The 14,915-nt window shown below is 46.4% G+C and overlaps 1 protein-coding gene across 1 annotated transcript in view; it reads left to right on the top strand.

Moving 5' to 3' along the window:
- LOC140392631 (dnaJ homolog subfamily C member 11) overlaps positions 1–14,915 on the top strand; it is a 64,152-nt gene that overhangs the window by 30,078 nt on the left and 19,159 nt on the right. Inside the window, exons 7-12 of the mRNA XM_072478073.1 lie at positions 4,320–4,393; positions 6,542–6,731; positions 8,439–8,524; positions 9,006–9,122; positions 11,448–11,603; positions 12,924–12,993. Of these exons, the coding sequence (XP_072334174.1) occupies positions 4,320–4,393; positions 6,542–6,731; positions 8,439–8,524; positions 9,006–9,122; positions 11,448–11,603; positions 12,924–12,993 (693 nt within the window). The remainder of the gene's footprint in view (positions 1–4,319; positions 4,394–6,541; positions 6,732–8,438; positions 8,525–9,005; positions 9,123–11,447; positions 11,604–12,923; positions 12,994–14,915) is intronic.

The following is a 14,915-nucleotide window of genomic DNA, read 5'->3' as shown; positions in this document are numbered from 1 at the left end:
GTTGTATGAACATGGGGAGAAGGCCAGCAGAATGCTGGCACAGCATTTGAGGAAGTGGGAGGCGGCCAGGGGAATTGATAAGGTGGTCGACGGAGATGGGAACCTGGTAGGGGATTCGGCTGGGCTAATCAGCGGACTCTATCGCTCGGAACCCCCCACGGGGCCTGAGGAGATGAGACGCTTTCTGGAGGGGCTGACTTTCCCAAGGGTGGGCAGGGAACTGGTGGATGGGTTGGGGGCTCCGATTAGGGCCGAAGAAATATCTGCGGGCTTGAAGGCAATGCAGTCGGGTAAAGCCCCAGGGCCGGATGGGTTCAGGGTGGAATTTTACAAGAAATTTTCGGGGATATTAGGGCCGTTGCTGGTCAAGGTTCTTAACAAGGTGAGGGATAGAGGGGTGCTGCCCCGACGATGTCACAGGCCACCATTTCGTTAATGTGGAAGCGGAATGGGCAGCACGGTGGCGCAGTGGTTAGTGCTGCTGCCTCACGGCGCCGAGGTCCCAGGTTCGATCCCGGCTCTGGGTCACAGTCCGTGTGGAGTTTGCACATTCTCCCCATGTTTGCATGGGTTTCGCCTCCACAACCCAAAAGATGTGCAGGCTAGGTGAATTGGCCACACTAAATTGCCCCTTAATACAAAAAGATGAATTGGATACTCTAAATTCATTTTTTTTAAATTTAAAAAATCGAAAAAATATTGAAGTGGGTCAAGAACCCAGAGCTGTGTGGATCCTAGAGGCCGATCTCGTTGCTTAATGTGGACGCTAAGCTGCTGACCAAAGTGTTGGCCTTCAGGATTGAAGATTGTGTACCAGAGGTGATTATGGAGGACCAAACCGGATTTGTCAAGGGTAGGCAGTTGGTGGCCAATATAAGAAGGCTGCTTAATGTGATTATGATGCCCCCGGACAGAAGGGAAGTTGAGGTAGTTGTGGCCATGGATGCGGAGAAGGCGTTCGACCGGGTAGAGTGGGACTATCTATGGGATGTGCTGGGGTTTGGTTTGGTAGGGGCTTTATCGACTGGGTCAGGTTGTTGTACCAGGCCCCGGAAGCTAGTGTAAGGACGAACAGGACGACCTCGGACTATTTTAGGCTGCACCAGGGGACAAGACAGGGATGTCCCCTTTCCCCACTTAGCCATAAAGCCACTGGCAATTGCTCTGAGAGCTTTAAGGGGTTGGAAAGGGGTGGTTGGGTTGGGTGGGGTGGGGGGGGTTGGAGCATAGGGTATCACTGTACGCGGATGACCTATTCCTATATGTAGCAGATCCAGGGGCAGGGACGGGGGAGATTATGGCGATTCTGGGGGAATTTGGACGGTTTTCGGGATACAAACTGAATATGAAGAAGCGTGAGATGTTTGTAGTCCAGGTAAGAGGTCAGGAGGGTCGGCTGGGGGAGTTACCGTTCAGGTTAGTGGGGGACAATTTTAGATATCTGGGGATACAAGCGGCGCACGACTGGAGCCGGTTACACAAGTTGAACTTGTCCCGGTTGGTTGAGCAGATGAGGGGCGAGTTTCGGAGATGGGATGCGCTTCCGCTGTCACTGGCAGAGAGGGTGCAGATGGTTAAGATGACGGTATTGCTGAGATTTTTTATTTGTGTTCCAATGTCTCCCGATTTTCATCCCACGGTCCTTTTTAAAGAGGATCGATAAAATCATTTTGGGCTTTGTTTGGGCGGTTAAGTCCCCACGGGTGAAAAAGGTGATGCTCGAGAGGAATCGGAGGGAGGGGGTGCTTGCCCTGCCAAATTTAGTAATTATTACCGGGCAGACAATATTGCAATGGTAAGGATGTGGGTGGTGGGGACGGGGGCGGTTTGGGAGCGGATGGAGGCAGCGTCATGCAGGGGTACCAGCTTGGGGGCACCTTTGCCGTTCCCGCCGGCGAGATATTCCGCCAGTCCCGTGGTGGTGGCGGCCCTGAGGATCTGTGGTCAGTTGAGGAGGTACGTTGGTGCAGTGGGTGCATCGGTTTGGTCCCCAATATGTGACAACTATCGGTTTACTCCTGGGAGCTTAGATGGGGGGTTTTGGGTATGGCAAAGTGCCGGAATTGAGAAGATAGGGGACCCGTTTCTGGAAGGGAGCTTCCCTAGCTTGAGGGTGCTGGAAGAGAAGTTTGGGCTGACAATGACTTCAGATATCTACAGGTGAAGGACTTTCTGCGCAGGCAGGTATCATCCTTCCCACTCCTGCCATTAAGAGGGATTCAAGATAGGGTAGTGTCTCGGGGCTAGGTGGGGGAGGGGAGCGTCTCAAACACCTACAAAGAATTAATGGGGGCGGAGGAGACCCCTATAGAGGAGCTGACGTGTAAGTGGGAGGAGGAACTGGGGGGTGAGATGGTGGACGGCCTGGGGGTGAGATGGAGGACGGCCTATGGGCGGAGGCGTTGAGCAGGGTCAATGCGACCACTACATGCGCAAGGCTTAGCTTGATCCAATTTAAGGTGGTGCACCGGGCACACATGACAGTGGCCCGGATGAGCAGATTTTTTGGGGTGGAAGACAAGTGTGTCAGATGTGCGGGTGGGCCGGCGAACCATGTCCACATGTTCTGGGCATGCCCAAAACTTAGGGGATATTGGCAGGGGTTCACAGATGTCATGTCAAGAGTATTGAAGACAAGGGTGGAAATGAGTTCAGGGGTAGCGATTTTTGGGGTGTTGGAAGACCCGGGTGTCCAGGAGGAGAAAGAGGCAGATGTTCTGGCCTTTGCCTCCTTGGTAGCCTGGCGACGGATATTACTGGCTTGGAGGGATTCTAGGCCTCCGAAGCCTGAGGCCTGGTTAACCGACATGGCAAGCTTTCTCGGCCTGGAAAAGATCAAGTTCGCCTTGAGAGGGTCGGTGTCAGGGTTCGCCCAGAGGTGGCAACCATTCATTGACTTCTTTGCAGAGAATTAATCGTCATCAGGGTGGTGGGGTGGGGGGTGGGGGGGGGGGTTAGGGTAGCATAGAGTAGGGGGTTAAAATAGGCGGGCTTTGGAGGGACGGATGTCGGCGGTTGCATTATGACTATTGTTCTTTGTACTCTATTTTTTTATACTGTGGTTGTTTGTAATGCCAAAAATACCTCATTAAAATTGTTTGTTTAAAAAAAGAAAGTTGCATGAAATTGACAGTTTGCAAATGGTTGCTCTACAGACCATTCAAACACTCCAATCAAAATTCTACAGTGATAGTGAATTGGAAACGGTTTGATCCTTCGGAATTTTACACTTGTACCAGGATTGTTTGGGATACACATGAATTTAGTTCGCGTAACCTGCATGTTTCTTTTATTCAAATGCAGCATGTTTTGTGAGGCTATGACTCATGCAAGAATGCAACATAGCTTGCTAACGTGAGGCAACGTATCTCTGCAGTCCATATCAAACTACCTTGCCATCAAACACAAGTTGAAATATATATATCGTGTTCCCAATATCTTTTGATCCTTAATTGGCAGGTTGATTGTGTCAGTTTGAGAATTTGCAGTTATGGCCCCCAGGAGAGCCCAATACAGTGTAATGCTCCTTTAACTGATTCCTATCCCTCTGTATTGATAAAGATTGAGCGCTCACTAGTATTTATCCAAATAATGCACATCAGTTAGTAGCAAGAAGTAACTATTTTCCACGACCAATGCCTGTCAGCTACTTGACAGAGATCTTCAGGTGGTGCAGCCACATAGTTGCTGTCAGCTGCAACTCGGGGTCATGCAGCAACAGGTTGTGTTTTAAGGTCAGGTGCAATTATGGCCATTGACGCATTGAAAATGGTTCTGGTGTTTAATTGCTGTAAAAGGATTTTCATCATAAAGCACTTGTGCTCTCCAACACCTAGCAGAGTACTCTGCAGATGAAAGTTTTGCATTTGTGCAGTTCCTTATTACATTTCACTAGAATATTTAAAGCAGCAGCTGACTGTTGTGTAACCAAACATCACAGCCTTTTATGCAACCGTACAAAAAGACAAACAGCAAATGAGATGAATGAGCAGCTTTTGTTTTTTTCTGAAAGATGGAATGTTATCCAGGTCTCAGGGAGAACTCCCTGATCTTCACATAGTGTCCCAGGATTTAATGACAGCTTCTGCATAACAGGTAGACAAATCATAATTTATCATCTCATCCTTCTGCCGAGCTTGTGCATTCAAGCTTCAAGTGGTGCTAGAATCTGCAACCATTAACTGAGGCAAGAATGCTGCTGATACAACCGTTATTGAAAATGAACATGATACAATCCTGATATTGAAACAAGTCATGTAAATTAGCACAAGGCCTGTAATGTTCCATTCATTCTTAAATGCTCATTTTGTGTTTCCCAGTTGGAATTCGGGGCGGGAGACATTCAAGGGCCTTTATTTGGGCTGAAAATATTTAGAAACCTCACATCACAAAGGTAAGTGACGTGTGCAGGTTCCAATATTAATTTCCAAATGGACATGACTGTTGTTGCTGGTGTTTTGTTCTGTATTCACTAGAAGGTAAAATGACCAGCAATACATTTATATTTCCATCCTCCTGCAATTGCTGCATTCCAATCCTCCATCACCCTTTTGTGAAAAAGAGCTACTTGGTTTTGCTCGTGAACAACCTTACCGTGATTATGAAATTATCTGCCCTTGTTCTGGATTCTCTCTCGCTCACTCTCTCTCGCTCTGTCTCTCTCTCTCTCTCGCTTTCTTCCCCCCCCCCCCCCCACACAACTCCCTTCACATTGAGGGAAGTTTCTTTTTATCCACTCTATGAAATCCTTTAATCATTTAAAATATCACAATCATCTGTCAATCTACAAGCAATCTGTCCTTGTAATTTATCCCTTTAAGCCTAGGTCTCAGTCTGGCGAATCTGCGCTGCACCTCTTCCAAGGCCAATGTATATTTTCTGAGCTTCAGGCAATGCACACCACAAAATTAAATGACTACCAATGTGCTACATGCACCAGTGGTGACATGGAATGATTGCAACTGGCTCCTCTTTATAAAGGTTACTCCAAGGCGATGGTCAATTGGAAAATGCTTGGGGTTCTGGCAGGGGGGTCAGAGAACAACAGAAGTGAGCTACTCGCCAACTTGCTCTCTGTCAGGAAATGATCTTCAGTATTGAAAATAAAAATGAAATACAGAAAATGAAAGAGATCTGGGGGTCCTGGTTGACAAATTGAGCAATAATGCTTGAAGGCAGTAAGCAAAGCAAATCAAATGCTGGTACATTTAAAGGATCAGTATTGAGTGGAAATAGTGAGGTCACCGTACAACTTTGTAAATTGTTGCTCCAGCCTCACTTAGAATGTCGCATAAAGTTCTGATCGTCACGCACAAAAAGAAAATTTCAGCTATTGAAAGGAAACGGAAGATAGCAATGGTTGAGGAGATAGTGGGATTGGATTATGAGGTTAATTGGGCACCTACTCACTACCATAGGGAAGGTTGAAAGATGATTTGATATTTTGGATTCTAAGTGGACTGCATAATGCAGACTATAACCAGTAAATGCAGAACTGATCTGAGGAACCATTATTACAACAAATGTGCGATTAATCTGTGGAACAGATGCCACAGGGTGATGGCTGGGACTGATAGTGTTGATTCGTTGGTGTCCGAATTAGATACTATAAAATGTTGTTTCCTGAAAGAAATGTATGAGAGCATTTTGAAACTTGACATGGTGAGTATGGCGTGCTCTGGAGAAACAGATGACATTGGGCCTATGGTTCTCAAAGCTCTCCACTACTTGAGATTTTCCTAGTCTCATGTCTGGGATTGTTTGGACTGTTCCATAGAAATTGCTTACTCTGATTAGTTAACTCCATGCCTACTAGAATGGAGGAAGGTAAACTGAAGGGACCGAGGCTGTGGTTTTTGTCCACAAATTTCTATATTTCTAAATGCAGGGGTGTGTGGGAAAGAAGGTATCATTGTTATTTAAACAAGGACCTCCAACCTTTAGGCTCACATTCAATTGAAACTGAGTCAATGAGGATTGTTGCCCTCCCTCCACAGTCAGCACCATTTCCCATTTGCGAGCACTGGGCATATGGCCTGTAAGATCCAATTAGCAAAGCCAAAATGCTGCAATGCAACTTTGCTATTGGGGAATTGTCCTCATTAGTTGAGAATTTTGCAAACCGACTTCATCTTAAAAGTTTTCAGCTTTATGAGTCAGTGAGTGAGTAAATATGCAGCCAAAAGAATTGTACAAGAATACTAGGCACAATCTGACCAGTTGCTGAGCTAGCTGATCTGGGATAGACGGGGCTAGGTCTATGGATTGGGAAGGGGAAAAAAAGTCAGGCAGAACTCCCACACCCAACCACCTGCATTGACAACCCATATCTGCCACTCGTACTTTGCAGGTACATAAGATATGAAAATTGGGGGTGGGCAAGGTCAGACGAGGCTGATCACTCATTTCTTCAGTTTGCTCCTGATGAACAGCTACTCGGGAAACCTATAAAGGAGGGAAAACAGGAATGCTTAGCTTTTTATTTAAACAAAACACTGGACTTCCCCAACAATTGTTCTCTGTTCTCCCTGATCCTGTACAGTTTTATCACCACTCATTGTGGGCTACAGTTTTCATCTCGTGGAATCCGTCCTGGCTTGACCACAGTCCTAGCACGAAACCTGGACAAGAACACAATGGGTTACCTGCAATGGCGCTGGGGCAGTCAGTCCGCCATGAATACCAGTCTAGTAAGGGACACTAAAACCAGCCACCTTACAATAGCAATGCAGGTAAGGGAGATTTAAACATTTTTATAACAAGTGCTATTGTTGGATCATAATATTTCACCACCCTTCCCAGCAATTAGTGACTTTTATTATGATCATCATGATTGGTGTGAAGGGTTGGAACATCTCAGTCACCCGTAAACTATTTCCAGGCCAGGTATAGCAGTGGTTAGTTACAGAGTGAAGGAGACTGAAGCAATTGTGCAGCAAGGCCTGGGCAACATTCAGGTTTGGGCTGATAAGTGGCAAGAAACTGTTGTGCCACTTAAGTGCCATGAAATTACCACCTCCAACATGAGAGAATCTAACCATCTCCCATTGACATTCAGTGACAGTACAGTCTCCCTTTATCGACATCCTGGGGGTGACCATCGACCAGAAACCGAACTGGACTAGCCCTATAAATACTGTTGCTACAAGAGCAGGTCAGAGGCTGGGAATTCTGTAACTTACCTCCTGACTCCAAAACCTGTCTACCATCTACAAGGCTCAAGTCAGACGTGTGATGGAATATTCTCCACTTGCTTTAATGACTGCAGCTCCAACAACATTCAAGAAGTTTGACACCTTCAGGGACAAAGCAGTCCACTTAATTGGCACCCCATCTAGAACCTTAAACGTTCACTTGCTTCACCACCAATACACAGTGGTAGCAATGTGTACCATCTACAAGGTGCACTGCAGCAACTCGGCAAGACTCCTTCAACAGCACTTTCCAAACCCGTGAACTCTACCTCCTTGAATGACAGGGGCGGAAGATGGATGGGAGCACCATCAATTGCAAGTTCCCCTCCAAGCCACACACCATCCTGACATGGAACTATATTATCGTTCCTTCACTGTCACTTGGTTAAAATCCTGGTACTTCCTCCCTCACAACACTGAGTGTTACCGACCCACATGGACTGCAGCGGTTCAAGAAGGCAGCTCATCACCACATTCTCAAGAGCAAAGAGAGATGGGCAATAAATGCTGGCCTAAGCCAAGGATACCCACATCCCAGAAAGTAATATTTAAAATTTTGCTATCTCAGTATATTAAGGAATCTGGGGAGCAGACAGGAAAGTGGGAGTTGGAGCCGAATTAAATGGTGGAGCAGGCTCAAGGGACCGTATGGTTTCTATCTCTTGTAAAGCTTCCTTTGCACCGTCACGTCAAACACTCCCATGGGCTGGATACAGACAAAAAGTTTCATCCACACAGTCCCACCAAACACTTTCTCAGCACAGGTACAACACTAATTCATTACCAAGTAAAACTCCCTCAACACTGCCCCATGAAACACCCCCAAGACCGGTACTCCACGCACCACAGGTTAGATACAAAGTAAAGCTCCCTCCACACCACCATCCAACACTCCCAGGGCAGATTTCTGTATGCGTTAGAAGTAAACCCCAGAGCATTGCCCTTGGTTTGGGGATTACCAGTTCAGTAACCGTACCACTGAGCCACAGGAAGGACCACTCATCTTTGACTAAGATTGGCAACTTGTGTCCAAGTATAGGTTCTGTGGCTTGATAGTCCGGATTGTGTTGAAACTGTCCAAACCCATTTTACAGCCTGCAGATGGAGGGGGCTTTCATCCCACCAGCCTGCAAATGTTTGAATCCAAATTCCAGGAAGTATATCTACTGCACCACTCAGCCCCAACTCTGTTGTTAAAACCTTTTAAGTGAATATTTTAAATAATGTATTCTGATTTGTTTACAGCTAGGAATTCCTCATTCATTTGTATTAATGAGCTACCAATACAAGTTCCAGGATGATGACCAAACCAGAATAAAGGGGACAATCAAGTAAGAATCATTTGGTGTAATTTTAAATATATAGTGATTTAAGCTGTACAAGGGACAGACACTTCTAATACACTGTATATGATATTAAATATTATGTGTTAAAGCAAGGTTACGGTAACGTTGATGTAAAAGATCATGATGTAGAGAGTTCAAGTAATTCTAGGAATACATGTGGGTAAGTGAGTTACAGGCTGGCATCTAACCAAGGGATTGAAGGAGGGGGTTGGGTACTGTATAAAGTACACCCATGAATGGGTTCTAGGTTGCAGGTTAATCAGAATGTTAAGGCGGTTAACATATAGAGTAGCACATATCTGGAAGTAAGTTACAGGGTAGAATCTTATCAAGTTGGGGGTTCACGTGTAGAATACCGGATATTTCAGAGTGAGTTACAGGCTGGATTGGAATGTTGGATAGCTAGGAATTAAAGCTGCACAAAAGTGACAATGTTTCATGGAGCCTGTTGCGGTTCTACCTACAGGACAGGATTCTTTGGTACTCTGGTTGAATATGGTGCTGAGAGGAAGATCTCCAGACACAGCATCCTCGGAGCAACTGTCAGTATTGGAGTTCCCCAGGGAGTGTCCCTCAAAATTAAGTATGTATTGAACAATGTGTTACATGTGTAAAATTCTTTAAAGGAGCATTCTTTCTCTTTGCCCAAGCTAAGGAGCCAGAGTTGTTGACTTGAGGGGTTTGTTGCAGCTTTTCCATTTCGGGTGACCTGGATGCTGGATGGGTGCAATTGTTGAGCCACCGAGTGGCCCAGTGTAGCTTCAGCCCCACTGCTTCACCCTGCAACTCACCAGCAGACTGTGTACCCATGGGGAAACTGCCAAGATTTGCGATGGCTTTTCCAAAGGAAGGGCAAATAAAATCAGAGGAGTTGGTTCCACTTCTTCCTCCTCGTTCTGCTTTCAGCAACTCATTAACACAATGTCTTGGCCATTGGGCATATTGTCTGCCTACCTCTGAGAGTACGGAGAGCAGGGAAATGCATTGAAGAATATATTTTCGGAAAACGTATTGTCCTATTCCAGACCAGGCACCTGACAGGTGACTCAGTGTTGCATATCCTCTTCTGTAGTTTTTCGATCAGTACAGGTATTGTGGGATATGCAACCAAAGCAGGTAGATGGAGTTGCGATACAGATCATCCACGATCTAAATGAATGTCGGCTCAAGGAGGTGAATGGGTTTATTCTGTTCTTGTGAATCATTGTAACCATCTTGCAGTGCAGTGGGACACTTTACAGAAGTGTTCAGTTTTTAATCTCAGACCACAAGATCATACGATATCGGAGCAGAAATAGGCCATTCTGCCCATGGAATCTGTTCCTCCATTCAGTCGTGGCTGATGTGTTTCTCGCCCCATTCTCCTGCCCCCCCCCCCCCAATAACCCCTGATCCCCTGATTAATCAAGAACCTAAGAACCTATCTCTGCCTTAAAAACACTCAGTGACTTGACCTCCACAGCCTTCTGCGGCAAAGAGTTCCACAGATTCATCACCATTTGGTTGAAGAAATTCCTCATCTCTGTTTGAAAGGATCATCCCTTCAGTCTGAGCCTGTGCCCTGGGGTTCTAGATTTTCCTTCTAGTGGAAACATCCTGTCCATGTCCGACTCTATCTAGGCCTTTCAGTATTCAGTTAGTTTCAATCGGATCCCCCCTCATCCTGCTAAACCTCATCGAAAACCGATCCAGAATCCTCAACTGCTCCTCCTATGATAAGTCCTTCATTCCGGGGATCATTTTCGCGAACCTCCTCTGGACTCTCTCCAAAGCCAGCACATCCTTCCTTCGATATGGGGCCCAAAACTGCTCAGAATATTCCAAATGGGGTGTGACCAGAGCCTTGTACAGCCTCAGCAGTACATGCCTGCTGAATCGCAGCTGGAGCATTAGCAATAGCAGAACCTTCTGAAACATTTTGCACATGCAGAATGGGCCATTACTGAAGACATCGTTTCCAGACACCACTCCAAACTCCATTCAACCCCATCCCTCTCCCTAGCAACAGTCAGTCTGTTCACAACATCAGTATCACATTCAACTCTTAAGATGCGCTGCCATCCTCCGATTCATGCCATCATTAAGTCCATTGATGTCCTTTTCTCAAACATCGCCAATCTTTGCCACTGTCTCCGCTCATCTCCTGCTGAAACCCTCATTCATGCTTTTGTTGCTTCTAGACTTGACTGTTCCAATACACCGTCTCGCTGTTTCCCACATTCTACCCCCCATAAACATGAAGTCATCCAAAGCTTTATTGCCCGCATTCTACCTCCCAGTAATTCCCATATTCGTATCACCCCGGTGCTCACTAACCTCTATATTGGCCCTCTGTGGAACAACATCCTGATTCTAAAATTGTTATTCTTGTTTTCACATCCTTCCATGACCTTATCCCTCCCTATCTCTGGAATTGCCTCCAGCCCCACAACACCGTACCCCTCTAATTTTGGCCTCTTGTGCATCTCCAATTCTAATCGCGCCACCAATGGCAGCCACTCCTTCAGTCACTTTGGTCCCAAGCTCTGGAAAACCCTCCCTGTACCTCTGCACCTCTCCTTCCCCCTTTAAGAGACCCCCCCCCAAAAAAAAAGCCCCGACCAAGCTTTTGGGCATCTGACCTAGATTTCCTAATGCGACTCAGTATCATACTTAGTTTTAGAATGCTCCTGTGATGAACCTTTAGGTGTTAACGGTGCTTTGTAACAATCAGTTGTTGTACAAGCCATACCCCTGCGATGTAATGGAGGCATCCAATGGTTGAGTCAGTGGAACTGCCTGCAGTATCTACTAATAATGTCTAATGGTTGTTTAGCAAGCTGGAGTCCTGTAAGCAGTGGGAAAACCTGCATCCATGGATTTTACTTTTCCCTTCTGAATTCTGTCTTTAAAATTCCTTTCACTGCAGGTTGAATCGAGCCAGTCAGACTTACTTCTTCCCTATTCATCTGACAGACCAACTCTTGCCCAGTGCCATCTTCTATGCTACTGTCGGACCCCTCGTCGTCTACTTTGCCATGCACCAGCTCATCATCAAACCCTACCTCCAATTACAGAAAGAAAAGTGAGTCTTGCTTTGAGTGGGGTGAAACGCTGTCTTGTATTTTCCTCCAGGTCGCCCCCCCATTTTGCATTCCCCCAGATGCACCTGATCCAGCTGTTCGCTGCCTCGTGTGCCGCTGAACCATTTAAAACAGGAAGCCCCGGACATATGCAAATAATGCCTATTCGACTGAGGGACCAATGAGCATCTGTACAACTGTACCCCAAAAAATCAGTGTCTTTGGGAGAGAAAATAAACAGAGAAAGACAAACATTTGCTATTTAATTCTGAAATTCTTTGTGCACTTAGCAATTTTCAGTAATTACTAAATGCACTGGTATAAACTAGTAAGACAACATCACTGCCACATCACCCTTTCACAAACTGTTTATTTTTTAACTTCATAAATTTAGAGCACCCAATTCATTTTTTCCAATTTAGCGTGGCCAATCCACCTACCCTGCACATCTTTGGGTTGTGGGGGCGAAATGCAAACACGGGGAGAATTTGCAAACTTCACACGGACAGTGACCCAGAGCCGGGATTGAACCTGGGACCTCGGCGCCGTGAGGCAACAGGGCTAACCCACTGCGCCACCGTGCTGCCTCACAAACTGTTTATTGGACACTGGCGGCGGATGCTACTCCCAGCCAGTGATCTTATTCTATCTACTTTCTTGATCCCTTTGGTTTGACACCAACCTAACTCCAAAGTATCCATTATTCAATTTCTAAACCTTTCAAACCCCTCTAGTAGATTCCAGTCTGTCGCATGCTCTTCTGTCTCTGACACTTTATTAATCCAAATGATACAAACCTGTGACAGAGTCTAGCCTGTAACTCCTTCTGCTACCTACTACATATATCATTGACCGATCGGACAGAAAATCCTTGCGCACAAACCTGACTTGTTGTTTTCCTGATTCATATTTTTTTTAATGCTCAAGCTTCCATTGTAAATAACTATGTCAACACCTCAATTTAACTGTGGCAGCTCCCGTAGTATAGCCACAGGCTCTAGCCACTAGATGGCTCTGTGAAGCAAGTTTCTGATGTGCCTGCCCAAACTACGCTACTGTCTTGTAGAGAAACATATTCATCAATTGATAGCCATAAACACCACTGGAAATGTTTTAACTATTCCTATAAATTTTACTTATCCCTCTGTTAGAATTTGCCCTGTAGCTCACTCTTGGCTATCTGTCATTCTCTCTATAATTTCAACTGTGTTTCTAATCCCTATAATACAGCTTTCTCTTTTTTTTAAGATATTACATTTTTGAGGCTTTGGGTAGTCACTGAGATAACTTGCCATTTTGTATTGTGTGCGTCTATGTAACAGGGAATTAGAGAAACAGAGAGAGAACTCGTCGAGTGCTGTAGCAGTGAAGAAGCAGGAAGCTGAGGCAGCGGTAAGTGATGTGCTTTCATCAATTAGCAGCTTGGCACATGCCCTGTATGCTGTAGTGAAAACTAGGAGTGATAGCAATATAAATCTATCACAATCTGTGAGGGGGTAAATGCAGCACTCTTGTGCAATAGGAATATAGAAACACAAGACCATTAAACCCCTTGAACATTCCATTGTTCAGTGGTGTCAGTGGTTGTTTGGTATCATAATTCTGTCCACCTATCTTGGCTCCGTATCCCTAGTTTTATTTAACAAGCCAAGGGTATTTCGATCTCCAATCTAAAATTATTAATTGAGTTAGCATCTAAGGCTATTTATGGAAGAGGATTTCACACCTCCACCACTTCTTCACACAAAAGATGTTTCCTAACTTAATTGCCTTGCTGACATTTTTAGACTGTGTCCCCTTGTCTCAGACTCTCTCAGTAGCATTCAAAGCTTTCCTCTATCCTATCAACGCTTTTCAAAATCATAAAAAATATATCATCTATTTATTAACTGTCCATATACCAGGGAATATTACCTGGGTCTGTGTAATCTCTCCCTGTCTGAAACTTTAAAAAAATATATATATATTTATTCAAAATTTTCAACAAAACCGCCCCCCCCCCCCCAACAAGAAAAAAGAAACAAAAACACAACAATCAGAAATTATACATTGGATTTCCCCCATATACAATAACCCCCCCATATGACATTTAAGAGCACAAATAGGGGGGAAAAAACACCTTCACCCAAACGCCGCCCCAAAAGAACTCTTCCCCCCCCCCCCCCCCTCTCCCCGGCCCCTGGGCTGCTGCTGACGACCTCCTCCTCGCGCTCCGAGAGATGGTCTAGGAACGGTTGCCACCGCCTGGAGAACCCTTGCACAGACCCTTGCAAGGCAAACTTTATCCTCTCCAGCTTGATGAACCCTGCCATGTCATTGATCCAAGCTTCCACACTAGGGGGCTTTGCATCTTTCCATAGTAGCAAAATCCTCCGCTGGGCTACCAGGGACGCAAAGGCCAGAATACCGGCCTCTTTCGCCTCCTGCACTCCCTGCTTGTCCGATACCCCAAATAATGCCAATCCCCAGCTCGGCTTGACCCGGGCGTTCACTACCTTGGACATAGTCCTCGGAATAACCCATCCAGCGCCGGGCATGACCAGAACATATGGACGTGATTTGCCGGGCTCCCCGAGCACCTCCCACATCTGTCCTCCACCCCAAAGAACCTACTCAACCTCGCCCCTGTCATATGCGCTCTGTGAGTAACTTTAAACTGTATTAGGCTGAGCCTGGCGCAAGAGGAGGAAGAATGAACCCTACTCAGGGCATCAGCCCACAGACCTTCATCTATCTCCTCCCCAAGCTCCTCCTCCCACTTGCCCTTTAACTCCCCCACCGAGGCCGCCTCCTCTTCAGCTCCTGGTAAATTGCCGAAACCTTGCCTTCTCCACACTGTCCTGAATACCACCTGCCGGAAGCAGCGGGAATTCCCTCACCTGCCACCTCACAAACGCCCTCACTTGCATGAACCTGAAAGCGTTTCCCGGGGTTAGCCCAAACGTCTCCTCCAGGCCCCTAGGCTCGCAAACGTCCCATCGATGAACTGGTCCCCCATTCTTCTAATCCCTGCCCGATGCCAGCTCCGAAACCCCCCATCCATCCTTCCCGGGACGAACCGATGATTTTCCCGAATCGGTGCCCAATCCGAGGCCCCCACCTCGCCCCTGTGTCGCCTCCGCTGCACCCAAATCTTCAGCGTCGCCGCCACCACCGGACCCGTGGTGTACCATGTCGGCGAGAGCGGCAACGGTGCCGTCACCAGCGCCCTTGGGCTCGTGCCCACACAGGACGCCATCTCTAGCCTCTTCCACGCCGCCCCCTCTCCCTCCATTACCCACTTACGGATCATCGCCACATTGGCAGCCCAATAA

This window comes from Scyliorhinus torazame, chromosome 16 (genome assembly GCF_047496885.1).
Source record: "Scyliorhinus torazame isolate Kashiwa2021f chromosome 16, sScyTor2.1, whole genome shotgun sequence".
NCBI classification, from domain to species: Eukaryota; Metazoa; Chordata; class Chondrichthyes; order Carcharhiniformes; family Scyliorhinidae; genus Scyliorhinus; species Scyliorhinus torazame.
This window is presented reverse-complemented; position numbering and strand designations above follow the sequence as displayed.